This window comes from Scylla paramamosain, chromosome 44 (assembly GCF_035594125.1).
Source record: "Scylla paramamosain isolate STU-SP2022 chromosome 44, ASM3559412v1, whole genome shotgun sequence".
In the NCBI taxonomy this organism is placed as follows: domain Eukaryota; kingdom Metazoa; phylum Arthropoda; class Malacostraca; order Decapoda; family Portunidae; genus Scylla; species Scylla paramamosain.
The window spans coordinates 2,875,015-2,897,514 of NC_087194.1; the positions used below are offsets into that span (position 1 = coordinate 2,875,015).

A 22,500-nucleotide genomic window follows, 5' to 3' on the forward strand; every position below is an offset into this window, starting at 1 on the left:
ACCTCATACCCCTGGCCCGCGCCCCCGCCCCCCGCCCCCCCTGCCCCGCGCCCCGCCATGCCCGACACCACCGACCACACGATCTTGACGGCTGTGTGTCCGGGCCCCGCAGACCCGGCGACTGCTACTACTGGCTACTGTCGCTGCTCCCCCTCGGCGCCCCTGCACCGACACGCACGCACTCACGCCGCCGCTGCAGCCGCACCAGCCAGCCGCTCCGGCCGCCGCAGGCACCGCCGCCCGCGCCGCCTGGCTCCCTCTGTGCGTGCCGTGGGGTGACCGCTGGCGTGGGTGTGGTGGCGTGTGCCGGAGCGGCGTGCGGGGGTGCCGCGAGCTGGTCACGGCGCCTCACACACTGACCTGCCGCGCCGCCATCACCTGCCGCGCGCCGCCGCCGCCGCCGCCGCCACCGCCACCGCCGCAGCCGCCGCCCTCCGCCACGCGTGCTAGTGCCGGGTCGCGCCTCCCCTCGCCGCCCTGCCTCCCCTCGTGCGTGCCCACAGGCACTCCTGCCAGCACACCCTACCCCGTCCTGACCTGTCGTGCCTCGGCGTGCCCCAGGACGCCCCGAGGGCACAGATCTCCACAGGGTTGGCGGGGGGCGGGGGGGGGCGGGAGGGAGTCTGCGTGGTTGCCTAGGTGACGTGACGGAGCCGCCTGGCAGCCGCTAGCGCCATCTTGTATTGATTGTGGCAACTACGAGGGAACCTGAGGGGACCTGAAGGTACCTGAGGGGGGGAGGGGAGGCGAGAGTAGGGGGCACGAGTGGGGAACGAAAGATGGCCGAGGGGAGAAGTAGAAGGGGGTCGAGAGGAGGGAAGAGGGGAACGAGACAGGGATTGAGGGGACAGGGGGGAGGGAACCACAGGGAGAGGACACGAGGGGACGAAACATGACCGAGGGGACGAGAGGGGGCGATGAGAGGAGAGGAGACCGAGAGGGGAAACGACAGAAGGGAACAAGATTGGAGCCGAGAGGAGAAGCAGAAGAGGGGATGAGAGAGGGGAACCGAAAGGAGGGGACGAGAAAGGATAGGAGCCGAGAGGGGACAGGGGGGGTGAGTGGGGCCGAGGGGACGGGCCACACCTGCCCGGAACACCTGACATTGATCACCGAGACACACTTCCTCTCCCTCCTCTCACTCTCTCTCTCTCTCTCTCTCCCTCTCTTACTCTCTACACACCTGTGGCTCCTCTCTGCCTTGCCCCATTCACTCCCCACACACACACACACACACACACACTCACTCACACACACACACACACACACGGGTTAGAAAGAGGTTGTCCGTGTGTGTGTGTGTGTGTGTGTGTGTGTCACTAGCCATTGATGCATGTATAATCTCTCTCTCTCTCTCTCTCTCTCTCTCTCGTCTCTCTCTCTCTCTCTCTCTCTCTCTCTCTTAAATAACATTACTAATTCAAGTTAATTTTAAGATCACTTGATTTGTTACTTATACTTTTGGAGGGGAGGTGAGGGGGGGGGTGCCAAGAGAGAGAGGGATGGGAGGGATAACAGAGGAGGAGGAGTGTGCAGAGATAAAAGGTGGAGGAGGAGGAAGATAGGAGGCATAGGAGGAGGATTGGAGGAAATTTAACAGTAAGGAAGGTCTCTCTCTCTCTCTCTCTCTCTCTCTCTCTCTCATACCCCCCCCAACTTCAATTAACCTCACCACCCTTATTTTGCTGCCTCATTGTAAACACGCTTTGTTGTTTGCAGGACTGGACATGGAGAGACGTGGGGGGGGATACCATGTCTCTACCTAGGATACGTCTGTCTCCATTCCACCTTGAGGTATTAGTCTGGTTCTTTGGCTGTTTCAGTAGAGTGAGGTGCTGGTGTTGTCCCCTCCAGTTTCCGTCCTTTGCATCCTTCTGACTCATTTTTTGCAGTTTTATCAGTTATCTACCCTTCATCTGGTTCTCTTATCTCCTTTTTGGCTATAGAGTGAGGGATTTCTGAGGTGGTTTCTGTTCCCTATAAGTCTCCCATCCTTTGCAGCCATACCTCAGTTTCATTCCTCAATCTCTCCCTGTCTGCCGCTGTGTCACTCCCTACCTGTGACTTAATGCTTGAGGGACGTTTAAAGACCCTTTCAACTGGATATTCTGCTGGCCTGGCATCTTAGGTCCCTGAAGATACAAGAATTTAAATATGCCCCATCAAGTCGTTTTCTGTGAATTAGTTAAGTGTAGTCAATGATATGCATGGTAGTTTTGTAACCAGACTTGATGGCAGAGCTCTTCACACTTAGATGTAGTTTGAGGGTGTCACTATTGTACTACACCAATCATGCTGTACTTTAAATAAGGCAAGTACAATGATTGGCGTCTGTTCCTCTCTCAGCCAGGCCAGAATGTCTCTTCTACCACTTGTGACAGTCTTATTCCAGTTATGTAGTGCTTCAAATAAGGCAAGTATGTGATTGAGGTTTGTTTCCCTCTCAGCCAGGCCAGAATGTCTCTCTGAACACTTTCCAGCACCTTGTCTTGTAGTGTTGCAGTTTGTGGCTTACCAGTTATGCAGTGCTTCAGACAAATATGGCAAAGTACAGCCACAGTCAAGGTCGTGTTCTGCCTTTGTTGCCGAGTCGTGACCAGCTCAGATTCGTCACTCCTCTCCTCATTGCTGTTCAAACCTTCAAAGCAACACGACTCACGACTGCAGCTGTACGTTACCAGGGATTTGTGTTTGCTTCCCACTCCGCCAGGCCAAAATCTCTCTCAACACTTGCCAGCACCTTGTCTTGTTGAGTTGCAGCACCAGACAAATAAATCCATAATAACTTTTTTTTCTTTTAATTTCTTAGAAGTTAAAGGCTCAATACAAATTCAGCATGAACACCTAGTTACTATTATTTTTTTATATATATTTTTTTTTGAGACAAAAGAGGAGTGGAGTGCTTGCATTATCAAAGAGATAGTCACTTTATGTACACAAAATAATAAAATAAAGAGAAACCGAGTCATAATAATAATAATAATAATAATAATAATAATAATAATAATAATAATAATAATAATGATGTTCACAAAAGTCAAAATAGTCCTAGCATGTTTACAGCAGCATTATGTAGCCGTTGTTGCTAAATTCTTCACTGGACAGCTTCCTAAACCAGCTTGACGAAGTAATGACGGCATGGACTGACTCCACGCCTGGCTACTGACCGACTGCCCGCCTCACCCTGGCCACGTCCAACCCACCACACGCCAAGAGCCTTTTGAGGTGTGCACTATTGCATGTCAAGGTCACAGGATCAAATTAAGTCTCAACTAACCACACACACAAGCCTTTTTTGAGGTGGACTGTTGGATGGCTAGGTCAGAGGGACAAATTAAGAGACAATCACCACACACACACTAACAAGAGCCTTAGAGGTGTTTAATGTAGCACATTGAGGCTGTACGGACTAATTAAGAGCCTCAACCACACGCTGCCTGACGTAACATCGAGCCTACTAGGGTGTGTACTGTGGTGTTGAGCTCACAGGGACAGATTAACAGCCTCAACTACAGCTACTACAAGTCAAGATCTTAATGTTTTGTACCGAGGGAGTTACTAAAGATTGTAGTAACCCCCAAAATTGTCAATGAGGGCATAAGGTTTAAATTATTGAGGGAATATAGGCAGGTTTTAGTCGGTTTTTGTAAGCGTAAAAGAATGCGCAGGGAACTCAGGGCAAGTTATGACCAATCTTCTTTGTCAGTGCAATAAACGCACAAGGAAGTCAAGGATAAAAACAAGTACAATCGATCAGTGTATTAACGAAAGGAATTAGTCTACTTCTCTTCCACCGTCGGGAAAACCACACATGTAAACGATAAATAGACGTAACCGATCGGTAAAATCTTTGCCAAACGTGAAAAGAAAACCACACATCAACCAATGATCTGTGTAATGAATGAGCAACTTAATTAAACTAAAAACAAGAGACCAGCACATGAACAGGCCAATATCAACCGGGTGGCAGCGGGTAACAATGGTGGAGGGTCGGGCAGGCCAGAGCAGACTGCAGGACGAGCCACAGGACAGGCCCTCACTCCTCGGCAGGCTGGGAGGCACCCTTGGAGGAGGAAGCGGCAGCAGTGGTGGTGGTGGTGGTGGTGGTGGTGGCAGGTGAGGCAGTCTCATTCTTAGTAGCCTTCTTGTTGGACTTGCTGGTGGTGGTGGTGGTGGTGGTGGCTTCCCCTTGACTCTTCTCCTCTCCTTTCTCTTGCACTGAGGGTTTGTCAGACGCTGGGGAAAAATCAGCCGTCAGGTCCAGTCAGCACTCCACCACCCCCCTAGAGAAATAAACACAACAATTAAGACTGATAAATGAACGGCAAATGAAGCGCAAAGAATAAATACCCGATAATTTCGTCACAACCTTGAAAAATGGACAACAAATCCCCGAAGCTTTGTCACCCTTACATAAATACACACACAATGATTAACACTGATGAATAAAGAAGTATAAAGCATAAATCTCCTATAACTTTATCCCCTACTAGAGAAATAAACAAAAATTAAGACAAATAAATAATTGTAAAGCACATCTCTATATTAAAAGTAAACACCACTAACTTCAGTCACCACAGAGAGAGAGAGAGAGAGAGAGAGAGAGAGAGAGAGAGAGAGAGAGAGAGAGAGAGAGAGAGAGAGAGAGAGAGAGAGAGAGAGAGAGAGAGAGAGAGAGAGAGAGAGAGAGAGAGAGAGAGAGAGAGAGAGAGAGAGAGAGAGGAGAGAGAGAGAGAGACCCTATAATCAATAAAAAATCAACTTTAAAACTAATTATTCAACACCTAAAATCTCGCAAAAATAATTTCCTGAACAAGAACAGAAAAAGCAAAAAAAAAAAAAAAGTAAAATAAATAAATAAATAAATAAAACATTACCTTAAAATTGACAACAAAAACACACCCCCCAGAAAAATAAATAAATAAACAAACAATAACAACAATAACAATAATTCTCCCCAAAACAATCTTATAGAGAATTAGTAAACAGTTCTGGATTGCAATAATTTGGTGACGACTTCTGAAACCACCTCGAATTACAGTACAGCTTAATATGAACACTGAGCGAATGCATCCACACACACACACACGCACACACACTCTAGTGGCTCTACAAATCCCACAAGTGTCATGCATTTCAAGACTGTATTCTGAAACACCACCGCACCTCCACTACTTTCCTCAGGCTCTCGTTAAAGTGATGTGGGTTTTTTAAGGGTGTTTTTACGGCTCCAGTGACAGATTAATGAGATTTTTACATTATCAACTGGAACCACCGCACCTCCGCTTCTTTCCAGAGGTTGCGGTTGGAAGTGACGTGGGTTTTATTAAGGGTGTTTTTATGGTTCTAGTGACAGATTAACAAGATTTCTACATTATCAAAGGGGAAACACTCTTGAGAACCCAGCCAGTCATCTCTGTGGCCTCTGAAAATAGTGGTGTGAGAGAGAGAGAGAGAGAGAGAGGAGAGAGAGAGAGAGAGAGAGAGAGAGAGAGAGAGAGAGAGAGAGAGAGAGAGAGAGAGAGAGAGAGAGAGAGAGAGAGAGAGAGAGAGAGAGAGAGAGAGAGAGAGAGAGAGAGAGAGAGCATTTCAGAATACAAGCTTCACTCATTGTTAGATTCACTCTTCAGTAGTTAGTGTAGTTATACAAAACAACACAAGGTCTAATTAGGATCTCGAGGTCTGCTGCTGCTTATCTCCCCTTGTCTATGTACGCAGCCATGGTCCGCTTGCTTGCATCTATGTGTCTATCTCATCTGCTTGACAAGGGGTGGCCAAGAAAAGCACCTACATACACTACATACACAGTAATCTCTCATTCAATGTGTGGCAGCCAAGACAATGCTGGACAGTCAAAAGCTGAGTCATGTACACACCCCCCTCCAAGGCCTAATGTATTAATAACCAGTGATGACAGCTGTACATGTAAGTGACGGCAATAGCTGGAATAGTGTAAGGATGTGAAAATCTTTTGGTTATGCACAGTTAGGCGACTCATTCTGTCCTAGTTGAGTGTTAATCATCCGGTACAAAGCATCTGAAACCAAAAGTCAACGCTGGAATCTTTAAAGACGTCCTCCAATTTTTGATGATCCTTTCTGACGTCTTCTTAGGGAATGGCACTCTCAGTGGTGCTTTTTTTGTTGCCCTTGGCCTATGCCCCTCTTACATATATCAAAGTAACACAAGAATTATGTTTCAGTAAAGGTGAATTACTGGTGCTGAGCATTGTCACAACCAACGATAGAGATTACTGTAGATTGCTGTACAGTCCAAACCATTCCCTCACAGCTAAGCCTCTAGGAGTCTAAGGGAGGCAAGACCAGGCCTCGCCACACCACCACACCACACCTCTCTGTGCAGCACCAGAGGCACACTAACACTGCACCACATCAAACATGACCCTGCCATCAACACCTTCACTCATGCACTCACTACTCTCCCACTCAGCACACTCATACACCACCACTACCAGCCACACAGTACACCCGCACAGCGGTGTTAACAATGGAACTCCGGCACACGCCAGCCTGGTTAGGGCAAGCCTGGTGAGACACACATTACTGTCACAATGGAGGCAAGTGTGGCAATTATGGGAGAAGGGAGGGAGGGAGGGGTGGGGGACATCACACTGGCTGCAGAGTGGGTGACTGCACCATCACTCCTGTCACTACACTGCCACACACCACTCTGCTCTGCAAGCCTGACCACTGCCGGGGCACGGCAGGATGAGCGCAGGTGTAAGCCAGGATTAGACACGCACACGCACACATACCCTACTTCCCCTTAGGCTTCTTGGGTTGTTTACTCTTGGGAGGACCCTGAGACTTTTTGGAGGTGCCGGCAGCACCAGCAGCAGCAGGGGCTGCCTTGGGGGTGTGGCTGGGGCCACAGGGGTCTTGGTGGCATCAGCAGCAGGTGCAGGAGCAGCAGGAGTCTCCTTAGCAGGTGCAGCTGGGGCTGGACCAGCTGGTGCAGGGACAGCTGGTGCAGCTTGGGTTTCCTTAGCAGCTGGGGCAGGGGCAGATGGAGTAGGGGTAGCTGGTCCAGGGACAGCTGGTGCAACTGGAGTTTCCTTAGCAGCTGGGGCAGGGCCAGCTGGTGCAGCAGGGGCTGGAGTAGTTGGTGCAGCTGGGGCAGTAGTTGGTCCAGCAGGGGCTGGGGCAGAGGCAGCTGGTGCAGCTGGGGCTGGGGTAGTTGGTGCAGCTGGTGCAGCAGGTGTAGCTGGAGTTTCCCTAGCAGCTGGTGCTGCTGGGGCAGGGGCAGCTGGAGTTTCCTTAGCAGCTGGTGCTGCTGGGGCAGGGGCAGCTGGTGCAGCTGGAGTTTCCTTAGCAGCTGGTGCTGCTGGGGCAGGGGCAGCTGGAGTTTCCTTAGCAGCTGGTGCTGCTGGGGCAGGGACAGCAGGTGCAGCTGGTGCTGCTGGGGCAGGGGCAGCTGGTGCAGCTGGAGTTTCTTTAGCAGCTGGTGCTGCTGGGGCAGGGGCAGCTGGTGCAGCTGGAGTTTCCTTTGCAGTTGGGGCAGGTGCAGCTGGAGTTTCCTTAGTAGCTGGTGCAGGGGCAGCTGGGGTTTCCTTAGCAGCTGGTGCTGCTGGGGCAGGGGCAGCTGGTGCAGCTGGGGTTTCCTTAGCAACTGGTGCAGGGGCAGCTGGGGTTTCCTTAGCAGCTGGTGCAGGGGCAGCTGGTGTAGATGGGGTTTCCTTAGCAGCTGGTGCTGCTGGGGCAGGGGCAGCTGGTGAAGCTGGAGTTTCCTTAGCAGCTGGTGCTGCTGGAGCAGGGGCAGCTGGTGCAGCTGGGGTTTCCTTAGCAGCTGGTGCAGGGGCAGCTGGGGTTTCCTTAGCAGCTGGTGCAGCTGGTGCAGGGGCAGCTGGTGTAGATGGGGTTTCCTTAGCAGCTGGTGCAGGGGCAGCTGGGGCAGGGGTAGCTGGTGCAGCTGGGGTTTCCTTAGCAGCTGGTGCAGGAGTAGTTGGGGTGTCCTTAGCAGCTGGTTCAGCTGAGATTTCCTTGGCAGCTGTTGCAGATGGAGTTTCCTTAGCAGCTGGTGCAGCTGGGGTGTCCTTAGCTGGAGCTGGTGCAGCTGCAGCAGGGGCAGGTGGCATTTCCTTAGCAGCTGGGGTGTCCTTGGCAGCAGCAGGAGCAGCTTTGTTGTCCTTGGCAGCAGGAGGAGCTTTGTTGTCCTTGGCAGCAGGAGGAGCTTTGTTGTCCTTGGAAGCTTTGTTGCCCTTGGCAGCAGGAGCAGGAGCTTTGTTGTCCTTGGAAGCTTTGTTGCCCTTGGCAGCAGCAGCAGCAGCTTTGTTGTCCTTGGCAGCAGCAGGAGCACCTTTGTTGCCCTTGCCAGTAACAGGAGCAGCTTTGTTGTCCTTGGCAGCAGCAGGAGCAGCTTTGGTGTCCTTGGCAGCAGCAGGAGCAGCATTGGTGTCCTTGGCAGCAGCAGGAGCAGCTTTAGTGTCCTTGGCAGCAGCAGGAGCAGCTGGGGTTTCCTTGGCAGCAGCAGGAGCAGCTGGGGTGTCCTTGGCAGCAGCAGGAGCAGCTTTGTTGTCCTTGGCAGCAGCAGGAGCAGCTGGGGTGTCCTTGGCAGCAGCAGGAGCAGCTGGGGTGTCCTTGGCACCAGCAGGAGCAGCTGGGGTGTCCTTAGCAGCAGCAGCTGGAGCAGCTTTGGCATCCTTAGCAGCAGCTGGAGTGTCCTTGGCAGCAGGAGTCTTACCCTTGGCAGGCTTGTTCTTGTCTGCTGCAGGGGCGGCAGGAGTTGCAGCAGCATCAGTCTTAGTGTCCTGGGATTCCTTCTTATCTTTCTTCTTCCCCTTCTTCTTGCTGTCCTTGCCTTGCGGCGGCGGCGGCGGCGGGGCGACTGTCTCACCATTGGGCACGTCCACCAGCTCTGGGATGTTGTCCTCCCCCTCCACCTCCCCCACTACAGCAGCACTCTCTCCTCCTATAAGCACCAGTGCAGTAGCCCCTGGCACACAACACCACACACACACACTTGACTCACATCATTCAATCTTTGCTTCCACTCCAACGTACAGCACCAAGCGTCCCCAGCCCTCTCCTTGTCCCTTAAGGGCTGCCTCCTGTCACCTCAAGGGCTATAGATAAATTCTACCACACTTTTCCACACATCTTTGCCTTCCCGTATCTCAGGGCAGGCTAATCACAACCTGAACTAGCTATGCCAACTAGTAAAGGCAGTGAGGTCACACATCCCAGGACAACACAGCACTGTCACACACCAGTCAAGGCTGAGTCAACGAGTCACTCAGATCCTTGGAAAAAACAGGTGAAATGTTGTATATTTAATTTTATGGCCATAACACCTCTTTCCTCAAACTTAATACAGTGTTTTGGTGTATATTTAGAGGACTGTTTTGATTTATCACTAAGAGCATATAAGGTGATATAATGTAAAAAAAGTAAAAAGTGATGCATTATAAAAAAAAAATATATATATATAAAAAAAGCATATATCACTAAAAGCAAAAAATCTGATGGTATACTGTAAGAAACTGCCAAAAAATGACAGAATATTACGGTAAAGACATGAAAGACAGAATATATATAAAAATACCCCAAAAATGACATATATAAAAAAAAAAAAAACAACCAAAAATGACAGAAGATTAAACAAAACAACCCAAGCATTCTCTCCACCCTGAAACACAAGCATGTCATTTCCACACAACCACATAAACAGACAAAAGATTACAAACTCGACCCCACCCAGCAAAACAGTTAAACATACCCACACACACACGCACACACTCAGCCGTGCCTCAACCTGCAAGAGATAGAGGAATGAACTGGATAATCATGCAAGATAACTCACCTGTGTCTGTCTTGCTTGCAGCCTCGAAGTCCTCCACCAACATTGGCACATCGTCATCATCATCATCAATGCCACCAGCTGACGTGTTGCCTGGAATACATGACAAGTTGTTGTATTCTGGTGTCAATAGATAGATAGATAGATAGATATATAGATGGATTCTCTCTCTCTCTCTCTCTCTCTCTCTCTCTCTCTCTCTCTCTCTCTCTCCCACCTAAATAATACAGCTTAAACTTATCATTCTGTCTCAACTTAGTGATTTATTTGATATTTGTATGAAAATATATGACAAGTTTTATTATTTATTGGGTGTTGTTTGTTAGATAGATAGATAGATGCTCTCTCTCTCTCTCTCTCTCTCTCTCTCTCTCTCTCTCTCTCTCTCTCTCTCTCTCTCTCTCTCTCTCTCTCTGTACCAAGATGTATTGACTTGCCATGTTAATAAATAGGTAAATGTTTTCTCTATTCTATCAACTTAATAAAACTTAATCATTCTGTTTTAACTTCAGTATAAGTATCTCATCTGTTGCAAGGAGAAAGTAGTACACTCACACACACACACACACACACACACACACACACACACACACAAAAACCTGGATGCCTTACAAGTTGTGATGGTTAAGGTATTCAACCAGGCAGTCAGTCACGGAGAATTAACCAACCTTACAGTAGAAGCAGCTATTTATCATCTATCTATCAATTAACCTTCCCACCAACACACTTCTCCTTTAGTGAGGAATAAAATAAATAAATAAATAAATAAATAAATAAATAAATAAATAAATAAATAAACACACACGCACACATATACACAAAACAAGGGCGCCTTACTAGTTGTGACGGTGGACGCCAAACGCTTCAGCTGGTTGAACCCCTCGGCACTCAGGTGGTTGAGAATGCCGGGCAGCATCTCCGTGATCTGTTTGCTCTCGGCGTGACCTGACACAGCGAAGGTATTGGCGTTAAGAGAAGCCTGCACCTTGGGGTTGTTGAAGTGGATGACTGAGCCGTCTTCTTTTATCATGTTGACCTGCGGGAGAGTGGTAAAGTAAATTGTAGAGATGTCAGTGGTAGTTAGTGGCAGGTCTTTGTTTTCTACTGGTATTCTGTGTGGTTCTAATTGTGCAGACATGAGGGGGTGACGTGTTGTGGTATAATGTATGAGGGGGTGACGTGTTGTGGTATAATGTAAAGATGAACAGGCCTAATGTAAGTTGTCAGTAGCTGGGGTGTGTCTTGCTGTGGCTGCTCAGTCCCTCACCTCCTCAATGCTAACGATTTTGACTGTCAGGCCACTCACTCACTCACTCAATCGGTCAGTCGTTCAGTCAGTCCCTCACCACTTCAATTCACTCACATTCATTCACTCACAGTCCCTGGAAATGTTGACACTCACTCAATCACTCAGTCCCTCCCTTCCTCCCTGCCTAACCTCCTCAATGCTGGAGGTAATGTCGACACTCACTCACTCACTCACTCAGCCCTTTCATGCCTCACCTCTTCAATGCCAGAGATAATGTTGAATCATTCATTCATTCATTCATTCAGTCAGTCAGTCCCTCTGTGACTCACCTCCTCAATGCCGGAGATGTTGTTGACAGTGAGCTTCTTGAGTGAGTTCTGCAGCTTCTTGTCGTCGGTGGCTGAGGAGCGGTGCACCACCTTCTTCTTACGGCGAGCGCTGCCCTTGCCTCCGATGCGCACCTGCTGCTGCAACTTGGCAAGCTTCTCGGCGTTCATCTTGCTCTGCGGGGAACAGTCGGGGTCACCGCCAAGTAACCTTACCTTACTGACCTAACATGACCTACCCTAACCTTACTGACATGACATAACCTAACATGACCTTACCTCACCTTTCTGACCCAACCTAACCTCATCTTAGTGACCTAACCTAACCTTACTAACCTAATCAACCCCACCTCACCTTACTGACATGACAGGACATAACCTAACCTTACCTCACCTTACTGACCTAACCTCATCTTAGTGACCTAACCTTACTAACTTAATCAACCTCGGGGTCATCTTAACACGCTCCTCACCATTCACTGCTGGGAAACACTGGTAAACTCTTGAACTCCCTGCCTGCCACTGTATCTTTCCCTGCATGTGTCCACCTCCCTAACGCAAGAGTCCACAAGTATTCACAATCTTTCATCCCTTTCACTAGTACCTGCTGGAATTCCCTAAGACTTGAAACCTTGTACTCATCCTCCAACTCTGGTTAACCCTTCTGGCTCTCCACGCAGCACGACCTGACACCTGACCTGACCCAGCGACATGGACAGTGAGCTTGGTGGTGGGCTGGCTTCATGCACAGCCACACGTACAGCTGCTACATTCCATCGCCACACTAGTTTTAATTAATATATTCCAGTACTTTTTGTATCATGTGTCCTTGAAGCCTAGATACATGACACTACTACTACTACTACTACTACTACTACTACATACAATTTACTAATACAAGTATGAGATAAACAAGTCATTTCCCTCATCACAGTGGCCAGTGTTAAGGAATGGCCAAGGATGCCTCACAGAAAAATTATTAGTTTTTTTTTCCACTTCAGAATCTATTATTAAAAAATAGAAATAATAAATAAATAAATACATAAATAAATAAATAAATATGGTATTCAATTGTGCAAAATAGAATTGAAAACACCAAAATCTGTCAGAGAGAGAGAGAGAGAGAGAGAGAGAGAGAGAGAGAGAGAGAGAGAGAGAGAGAGAGAGAGAGAGAGGAGAGAATATTGCCAACCACAAAAAAAGTAAATAAATAAATACATAAATAAATAAATAAATAAATAAATAAATAAATAAATAAAAATAAGATAGATAAGATCAACACATCAAATTCCACCATCAAATAAATAAATAAATAAATACACAGTTCTCTAAGGCGCTTCCACTCTTCTCCTCCACCTCCCTCAGTCAACAGGGGCAAGTGGAGTATTGTCACAAGAATAACAAGTTTGTGCTGAAAAAATATGGCGGGATTAGACTTAACGAAATTTGTCCCAATATTTTCGCTCCTACTGCAATTAAACTGAATTAACCAAAACTTACCTTAACCTAAATTAATCTTAACCTAACCTAAATTAACGTAACGTAACTTAATCTAACCCTGACTTAACCTAACCCTGACTTAACCTAACCCAACTTAACCTAACCCAACTTAACATAGCCCTCGTTTAAATACGTTCAATATTAGACCTTAAATGCAAAAAAATTAATAGGAACTTGCCGGGAAGAGAAAATTGTGTCTAACCGGAAACAACTCGGAAACAAACACTGATAAAAGATAAATAAATGAACACAAACATATATTTTCCCATACAAAGCTACATTTAACTGGAACTCCACCCCCCACACTCCCAACTCACTTTGTCTACAACTGAATCGCAATAATTACACTTATCCCCCCAACACAGCCCCCCGCCAGCACACGCCAGCACGCACCACCACCCACGCGCCCTACACCACGCACCACACACCCGCAGGAGCAGCACAGGGCGGGAAACAGACGAAATATCACCGCTTGGTAGGTACATGAGGATCTAGCCATACACGTGATAGCCTCCTCTCATCTTTCCCTCATTTATCTCAGAACTTACGCCTTATTCCGTGTTTTCCTGATGATCGTCTGGTAGCTGGGTGTCCTGCGCCTCGTGGGTACGCTCGCCGGCTTCGGTTAAGGTGTAAATACGCTGGAAATTCGCAAAATAAGGCAGCCTTCTTCCATACGCCACGCGGAGACGAGAGCCGTGAGGCAGAGAAGGTCCTGACGTCACAGCCAATAGAGGAGTGAATTATGACGTCATCAGGCGATCTAAAAAACAAAAAAGCATCGGTTATATGATTTCAAATAAGGTTTAGCATATGATTGATTTGTTTATTGGTGCCTATTAGTAGAATTCGATCGTCTATAGTCGGTATTGTTGTGGTATCTGTATTTCCCGCGCAAATGGCGTCTGTTATCTAGCGGGGTTAAATGTTTAAATAGAGAGACAGGCGGCTATGACAGCGATAAGGGATTGGATTGTGTATATCAAAGCAATAGGTGCTATAATAATGGGCGTTATTATATCATATCGGTCGGTAAGTCTTGTTTTTCATATTTCTTTATCCCGGTGTTGCCTTTTTCATTTATCAATTTGTTTTTTTTCTCGTATTTTACTTATTTTCTTGGTGATATTTCATATGACATTTTTAATCTCATAATTCATATTACTTTTTTCCAGTCTTGCCCTTTCATTTATCCATTTATTAATTTATCGTATGCCACTTATTTTTCTTAATGCGATTCAATTTGACATATTTTTTTCTACTTTTCAATCTAGTTACTGTCTATCTGTCTGTCTGTTTCATTTACATATTTCTCATTTCTTACTTATCTTTGTGTTATCAATCACATTTTTCTATATATTTTAAAAATCTAATTACAGTCTGTATGTCTGTCTGTCTGTCTGTTAAATGTATTCAGCCTCTTTCTTATTTTTATGATCATTATCAGTTGACTGCAAATTATTGTTTGTTTATTTATTATAACAACGAGAGAGAGAGAGAGAGAGAGAGAGAGAGAGAGAGAGAGAGAGAGAGAGAGAGAGAGAGAGAGAGAGAGAGAGAGAGAGAGAGAGAGAGAGAATGGAATAAATAAATGAATTAATGAATGAATGTAGGGATGAATAAATCAATTAGTAAGTAAATAAAGAAAGAAAGGAATAAAGAAGGAGAGAAAGGAACGAAGAAACAAAGAAAATAGAAACAAACAAAATAAAGAAAACGGAAGAAATAAAGGAGGAACCATTGCAGAGAGAGAGAGAGAGAGAGAGAGAGAGAGAGAGAGAGAGAGAGAGAGAGAGAGAGAGAGAGAGAGAGAGAGAGAGAGAGAGAGCACAAGCCTTCTGCAACCTTCCGACCTTCCGTCCTTCCTATAACAGACCAGAGAATAAATATTTCAGTGCGCCCACACAAATGTACGCCTCACGGAATCCCTTTAGACATTCAAATCGAGGGACAGCAAGCATTAATGTGGCTGCAGGGGGAACACTAACGCCATCTTGGTAAATATAGAAATTAATTTATATCTAATTCCATATATATTTTATTTTATTTTTATTTATTTATTTATTTTTTTTTTTGTATATTAGTTACGTAGGTAGTTTGTGGTATAGATAATCGTAGTTCTTGAGAGAGAGAGAGAGAGAGAGAGAGAGAGAGAGAGAGAGAGAGAGAGAGAGAGAGAGAGAGAGAGAGAGAGAGAGAATAAAAAGGAAACAAACGAAAGTGGGAAAATGGAAAATTAAAGGGAAAACGTTTGAGAGAGAGAGAGAGAGAGAGAGAGAGAGAGAGAGAGAGAGAGAGAGAGAGAGAGAGAGAGAGAGAGAGAGAGTTATTAAAGCTGAAAGTATTGTAGGGTCTAGTAAATAGCTAATTTGTATCTATGGTTCATTCAATCTCTCTCTCTCTCTCTCTCTCTCTCTCTCTCTCTCTCTCTCTCTCTCTCTCTTATTCCCTTCACACTTTCTCTTCACTTGCACTTGTACAGATACACACACACACACACACACACACACACACACACACACACACACACACACACTTAATTGTCAATATTGGTGAATGGAATGAAAGAAATAGATACAAAAATAATAAAACAATAATTATTTCAAGGACAAAAGACAAGATTATCATTATTTAAGCGAAAAGAATAAAGGAAATTGTATTGTTTACTTATAGACAGACAGACAGACAGACACACAGACAGTTTAGGTATCTCGAACCAACCAAGCGAGATTCACTGACGGTTCATTTAGCTGGTTCGACTAAATGAACCTTTTTCGCACCTGTTCCTTCCCCTTGTACGGTTAAATCGAATATTTGAGCGGTTATTTTCCAGGTATCATAAGGTAGACGTAGCTGGGAAGTTGAGGAACCCCACCCGCCCCCTCCCCGCCCCCCACGTTCCCTCCTCCCCTTCCTCCCCCTCCAGGTCAAGCCTCACCTGTCGTATAAGTTGGTATGTGTGAGTTTGTCAATATTAGGCTGTGTTTATATTGAAGTTTAGTCACTCTCTCTCTCTCTCTCTCTCTCTCTCTCTCTCTCTCTCTCTCTCTCTCGGTAAAGTAGATAAGTTGTATGTTTATGAAAAGGTAAACACACACACACACACACACATACACTGGCGAGAGCTATAATGATTTTACAAGCAACATTAGGCTTACTGAGAGAGAGAGAGAGAGAGAGAGAGAGAGAGAGAGAGAGAGAGAGAGAGAGAGAGAGAGAGTAGTAAGCCTTGTGTGAAAATTTACGACTGTCCTACTCTGACCTAACCACATTTCCTGTTCCTAACTGTGACTTACTACAGGCACAGGCGAGGTTAGGCTTGTTAGGGTGGGGGAGGGGGAGGGGTGGGTCAGGGTGGGGGTGGGGGGTGGTAAGGCCTAACCCAAGCACATTATATAGGCTGGTAACACTGCATTCCTGACCCCTCCCCCCTTTCACCCTCTTCCCTTCCTAACTACCACCACCACCACCACCACCACCACCTCCATTAATAACGCATTGTTCGTCTTGTTACTGTTGTTATTATTTTTGCTGCTGCTGCAACAACAACAACAACAACAACAACAACAACAACAACTACTACTACTACTACTACTACTACTACTACTACTACCACCATATCTTTCCTATCTCTCTCTCTCTCTCTCTCTCTCTCTCTCTCTCTCTCTCTCTCTATCATTTTTTTTTTTTTTTTTACATCTCAAACTTGAAATTACAGCTTCCCTCACCACCACCACCACCACCACCACCATCACCACCACCACCACCACCCCACCCTCTCACCCTATCCTGCCTTGACCTGCTTGGCCTGACCTATTTACTGAAGAGGCCTAAGCTGAAAATAATGTTAATGTGTGTTTTCAGTAGGCCTATTGGTGGGTTTGTTATCATGCCATTATTTGTCATTAGGCTGGCCGACAGACAGACAGACAGACAGACAGACATATCCACCAGGCACCGAGAGGCTCTGGAGAAGTTTGGGAAGGGACTACTGCATCATCCGCGTCTCAGAGACATGCTGCCGCCCGACGCGCCTCGCCCTGTCCGTGCCACCAGACACCACAACAAAATAACGCCCCTGAAGGCGCCGCGCACGGACCGGTACAGACTCAGTGCGATTCCCACCATGGTGCGAGCCATCAATCAATAGTATTTCCCTCCTAGATTAGTCTTACCGTTAGGATTAATGTTAAGTTTTTCCCCATCCCCTATGTACATTTTCAGTTTGTCAACTGCCTAAATAATAAACCGTTTATTATTATTATTATTATTATTACATACAGGCAGACACTTTTCCCTAAGGCTGTGTGAGTGTGTGTGTGTGTGTGTGTGTGTGTGTGTGTGTGTGTGACCTGGTTTTGTTGTCCTCATTACTGTTACCGAGTCAGCCAGTCAGTCAGTGAGTCAGTTAGTCAGTCAGTGAGTCAGTCTGTATGTGGGTGACTGACTGACTGACTGACTGACTGACTGACTGACTGACTGACTGACTGACTGACTGACTGACTGACTGACTGACTGGCTGACTGACTGACTGACTGACTGGCTGACTGGCTGACTGACTGACTGACTGACTGACTGACTGACTGACTGACTGACTTATCTTGCTAGACAATAAGTGTGTCAGTCAGTCAGTCAGTCAGTCAGTCAGTCAGTCAGCCAATAATTGCATGAGTTAGTCAGGCATGCAGACAGCTGGACAGTGCGTACGTACGTGTGTGTGTGTGTGTGTGTGTGTGTGTGTGTGTGTGTGTGTGTGTGTGTGTGTTGAGTGAGGCAATTGGTGTAATGCTGGGGTGAACGTAACATGTGTTGGTGGTGGTGGTGGTGGTGGTGGTGGTGGTGGTGATGGTGGTGGTGGTGGTGGTGGTGATGGTGGTGATGGTAGTGGCCATTATATTACAAATGTAGCGTAACCATCTACTATATCAGAGAGAGAGAGAGAGAGAGAGAGAGAGAGAGAGAGAGAGAGAGAGAGAGAGAGAGAGAGGCTTTGTAATGCAAATGATGTACTGTTGCAATGACACTAGTACACATTACAACAAACAATGTACTATTACACGCTGGCTGCTCAGGAGGAGGAGGAGGAGGAGGAGGAGGAGGAGGTGGAGGAGGAGGAGGAGGAGGAGGAAGAGGAGGAGGAGGAGAAAAAAAAATATAAAAAAATATCAGACAAGAAGAATATTAAGAAAAAAATAATAAGAAGAATAGAAGAGGAGGAGGAGGGGAGAAAGGTGAGGGAGGAAGAGAGGGGAGGAAGGAGGCAGAGGGAGGAGGGACGAGGGAGGGAGAGGGGAGGTGACCAGGGAGGGACAGATGCATTTATATTTTCCCCAGACTCATTTTCTCCCACCAGTGTTCACCGGGACGTCGCAGAGGGAGGACTGCATCGCTCGTCTTCTCCTGACCCCCCTACCCCTCTCGTGTCCTGCTTAGCTCACCTGTATTCCCGCTGCACCTCTGTTAATTAATGTGAGTACCTGTCATGTTATTGAGGTTTTTAGGTGTGTGTGTGTGTGTGTGTGTGTGTGTATGGGTGTGCTGGTGTATGTATGAGTGGTTAGTATACATACATGTGTACATATATACACACACACACACACACACACACACACGTGCATACATGATTTTAAAACACAGAAGATAAAATATATACGTAAATTTAGAATAAGTGTGATAGTTTGATTAAAACACACACACACACACACACACACACACACACACACACACACACACACACACACACACACACACACACACACACACACACACACACACACATATACACACACAAGAGATATCACTTTCTGTAATGACTCGCTTCCTTCCTTTCTTTCTTTCTCTCTTTCTCTAATTTCCTGAGATTATTAATGAGATGATTTGTCCATGAGAGAAATTGTATGTGTGTGTGTGTGTGTGTGTGTGTGTGTGTCTGTGTACGAGTATATCCGCGTGTGTGTGTGTGTGTGTGTGTGTGTGTGTGTGTGTGTTTTCGCCGGCAATGACTGACACCAGAAGGAGAGAGAGAGAGAGAGAGAGAGAGAGAGAGAATCATTCGGTCAGTCAGTCAGCCAGTCAGTCAGCCAGTCAGTCAGCCAGCCAGCCAGTCAGTCAGTCAATCAGTCAGTCAGTCAGTCAGTCAGTCAGTCAGTCAGTCAGTCAGTCAGCCAGCCAGTCAGTCAGTCAGTCAGCCAGCCAGTCAGTCAGTCAGTCAGTCAGTCAGCCAGTCAGTCAGTCAGTCAGCCAGTCAGTCAGTCAGTCAGTCAGTCAGTCAGCCAGTCAGTCAGTCAGTCAGTCAGTCAGCCAGTCAGTCAGTCAGTCAGTAAGCCAGTCAGTCAGTCAGTCAGTCAGTCAGTCAGTCAGCCAGTCAGCCAGTCAAACAAGCTAATCAAACAAGGTAAACAAAACAAGAAAAACGAGGAAAAGAAAGAAAGAAAAAAGAAAGAAAAACAAGTAAATTAAAAACATTTTATACTTAGACAAGAAAAAAAAGGAAAAAAGAAAGGAAAATAAAACAAACCACATCCTGAAGGAGAGAGAGAGAGAGAGAGAGAGAGAGAGAGAGAGAGAGAGAGAGAGAGAGAGAGAGAGAGAGAGAGAGAGGTAATAAAAACAATGATAATAATAATAATAATTCGATTTTTTATTTATTATTATTATTTGTTAGTAAGTAAACCAATACATACTTTCCTTCCATATATTAAATTGAATTACTATTATTAATTAAACACCTGTCTCTTCTATCTCACCTGGCCGTGATAGAAGTAATAATTAGAGTGTTAATTGGTATATACTGGGCACGCGCGCGCACACACACATACACACACACATACACACACACACACACACACACACACACACACACACACACACACACACACACATACACACACGTCCGCGCGCACGCACATATGATCACAGGTGCGGAGAGAGAGAGAGAGAGAGAGAGAGAGAGAGAGAGAGAGAGAGAGAGAGAGAGAGAGAGAGAGAGAGAGAGAGATGTAAAAAGAACAGGAGGCTTCAAAAGTCGTTGAGAGAGAGAGAGAGAGAGAGAGAGAGAGAGAGAGAGAGAGAGAGAGAGAGAGAGAGAGAGAGAGAGAGAGAGAGAGAGAGTTGACATATTTTAGTTGTTTGCGGAGTTACTGAAATTATCATCATTATTATTATTATTATTATTATTATCATCATCATCATTTATACTTTACCAACACTACTACTACTACTACTACTACTACTATTACATAACAAGGGTGACGTAAGCAAAATTCTCACGGTCGGTAATCAAGACAAGACAAGACGTAATGGGTTCAAACTTGACGAAGATTAAACAAGAGACACGAAGGAATTGAATCTTAGAGCGGCTGAGGAATTAAATAGACTCAGCAATAAGATTTAGCTGAGTCAATAAGTAATGAAGGATTAATTAAATATACGTATGTTAGATTTAAACCTACTACTACTACTATTACTACTACTGGTCTGGTTAGTGCTGAGTCAATAGGGAGGTTCTGGAGACTTGAGAGGTGTACGGACGGGGAAGACAGGTGGAAAAAGACAGGTGTGTTTAATAAAGGGACTGCCACGTTAAGGGCTTCTTGCAACAACCCTTTCGTTACTACTGCTGCTGCTGTTACTACTACTACTACTACTACTACTATTCAGGTTGTTCTTGTGATTCCTTGACTTATTTACAGTGCCTCTCTCTCTCTCTCTCTCTCTCTCTCTCTCTCTCTCTCTCTCTCTCTCTCTCTCTCTCTCTCTCTCTCTCTCTAACCTGTTCTTCACTAACTGTCTTTACGAACACTGAAACACTGAAAACCGGTCAATTTCTCTCTCTCTCTCTCTCTCTCTCTCTCTCTCTCTCTCTCTCTCTCTCTCTCTCTCTCTCTCTCTCTCTCTCTCTCTCTCTATGGAGCATTCTTGTAGTGTCCTTCCCCTTTCTCCTCCTCCTCCTCCTCCTCCACCTCCTCCTCCTCCTCCTCCTCCTCTTCCTCCTCCTCCTCAGTAAAAATATTAATAATTTCTATTTAAGGAGAATAACAATATAACAATTTTCTGTGTGTGTGTGTGTGTGTGTGTGTGTGTGTGTGTGTGTGTGTGTGTGTGTGTGTGTGTGTGTGTGTGTGTGTGTGTGTGTGTGTGTGTGTGTGTGTGTGTGTTTTGAATTCTTGTCTTTTTTTTTTTGTTTGTATTTTTGACAGTAGGAAATGCTTCTCTCTCTCTCTCTCTCTCTCTCTCTCTCTCTCTCTCTCTCTCTCTCTCTCTCTCTCTCTCTCTCTCTCGTGTCAGTTAAATACCATGACCTATCCTCTTCCTCCTCCTCCTCCTCCTCCTCCTCCTCCTCCTCCTCCTCCTCCTCCTCCTCTTCCTCCTACTCCTCCTCCTCCTCTTCCACCTCATCTTCCCCCACCACCTCCTCATCCTCATCTTCCTTCTCCTCCTCTTCTTAATTTCTTCTCCTTTTTCTTCCTCCTCTTCCTCTTCTCCTCCTCCTCTTCTTCTCATTTTCTTCTTTTCTCCTCTTCGCCTCCTCCTCGTTCTCCTCCTCCTCCTCCTCCTCCTCCTCCTCCTCCTCCTCCTCCTCCTCCTCGTTCTTCAGCTTCTTGTCCAGGTCTTCTTCCTTCTCCTCCTCCTCCTCCTCCTCTTCCTCCTCCTCTGACACGCCCTGAGGGAGGAGTAAGCAGGATCTTGGTGACCCAGTAACATCCTCCTCCTCCTCTTCTTCCTCCTCCTCTTCTTCCCCACCTTCTACTGCAAACTTCCCTTCATCCCTCCTCCTCCTCCTCCTCCTCCTCCTCCTCCTCGTCGTCTTCTGCCCCGTTTTGCTTCATTCCTCCTTCCTCATTCCTCGTCTTCCTGTTCCTCCTCCTCCTCCTCCTCCTCCTCCTCCTCCTCCTCCTCCTCCTCCTCCTCCTTTTTTTTCTCTTATCTCCTCTCCCCCCTCCTTAATCTCCCTCTACCCTTCCCTCCTATTGTGTCCTAAACTCCCTCCTTCCCTCCATCTCTCCTTTCCTCCACCTCTCCGTGTGTGTGTGTGTGTGTGTGTGTGTGTGTGTGTGTGTGTGTGTGTGTGTGTGTAATATTCTGTCGTCTTATTTTGTTTATTATGTGTACACCGTCTCTCTCTCTCTCTCTCTCTCTCTCTCTCTCTCTCTCTCTCTCTCTCTCTCTCTCTCTCTCTCTCTCTCTCTCTCTCTCTCTCTCTCCATATAAAGTAATAATGATACTTTATATTCTAGAATTTCGTCCTTCTGTCACTATCCCGAGAGAGAGAGAGAGAGAGAGAGAGAGAGAGAGAGAGAGAGAGAGAGAGAGAGAGAGAGAGAGAGAGGAGAGGAGACAGGAAGTAAAGGAAGGAGAGAAGGAGAGGGATTAGAAGAAGAGCAGGAAATGGAGAGATAAAAAGGGAAAGAAAGGAGAGAAGAAGATGAAGGATGAGAGAAGAGGAATTGAGGAAAAAGAAAAAGAAAAGTAAGGAAGAAGAGGAGGAAAGAGAATGGGAGAATTAGGAGGAACACAAAGGAAGAGAAGGAGAGGAAGTGAGAAAGAAGAAGAAGGAGAAAAATGAGGAATAAGAGGAAGGAGAAAAGTAAGGAAGAAAGGAAGAAGAGG

General features: G+C 46.3%; 3 protein-coding genes and 1 long non-coding RNA gene across 5 annotated transcripts in view; 2 read left to right on the forward strand and 2 right to left on the reverse strand.

Annotated features, from left to right (window-relative positions):
- LOC135093932 (cAMP-dependent protein kinase type II regulatory subunit-like) overlaps positions 1-365 on the reverse strand; it is a 43,780-nt gene extending 43,415 nt beyond the window's left edge. The window contains exon 1 of the mRNA XM_063993613.1: positions 1-365. This exon is cut by the window's left edge and continues 203 nt beyond it. Within this exon, the coding sequence (XP_063849683.1) occupies positions 1-59 (59 nt within the window). The 5' untranslated portion in view covers positions 60-365.
- The window catches only part of LOC135093938 (uncharacterized), an 11,926-nt gene extending 8,890 nt beyond the window's left edge, over positions 1-3,036 (forward strand). Inside the window, exon 2 of the long non-coding RNA XR_010263526.1 lies at positions 1,720-3,036. This is a non-coding gene — a long non-coding RNA (uncharacterized LOC135093938). The remainder of the gene's footprint in view (positions 1-1,719) is intronic.
- LOC135093924 (ice-structuring glycoprotein-like) overlaps positions 2,783-22,500 on the reverse strand; it is a 33,789-nt gene continuing 14,071 nt past the window's right edge. Inside the window, exons 2-8 of one of the 2 annotated variants that reach the window (XM_063993597.1) lie at positions 13,440-13,654; positions 11,395-11,568; positions 10,654-10,852; positions 9,820-9,909; positions 8,317-8,928; positions 6,776-8,208; positions 2,783-4,236 (exon numbers count right to left, since the gene is read on the reverse strand). In XM_063993597.1, the coding sequence (XP_063849667.1) occupies positions 3,775-4,236; positions 6,776-8,208; positions 8,317-8,928; positions 9,820-9,909; positions 10,654-10,852; positions 11,395-11,562 (2,964 nt within the window). In that variant the 5' untranslated portion in view covers positions 11,563-11,568; positions 13,440-13,654 and the 3' untranslated portion in view covers positions 2,783-3,774. Of the gene's footprint in view, positions 4,237-6,775; positions 8,929-9,819; positions 9,910-10,653; positions 10,853-11,394; positions 11,569-13,439; positions 13,655-22,500 lie in introns of both variants that reach the window. The other variant, XM_063993596.1, reaches the window with a different exon arrangement.
- Positions 18,169-22,500, forward strand: part of LOC135093934 (uncharacterized) — a 30,092-nt gene continuing 25,760 nt past the window's right edge. Inside the window, exon 1 of the mRNA XM_063993617.1 lies at positions 18,169-18,360. The gene's annotated coding sequence lies outside the window, so the exon portion shown is untranslated. The remainder of the gene's footprint in view (positions 18,361-22,500) is intronic.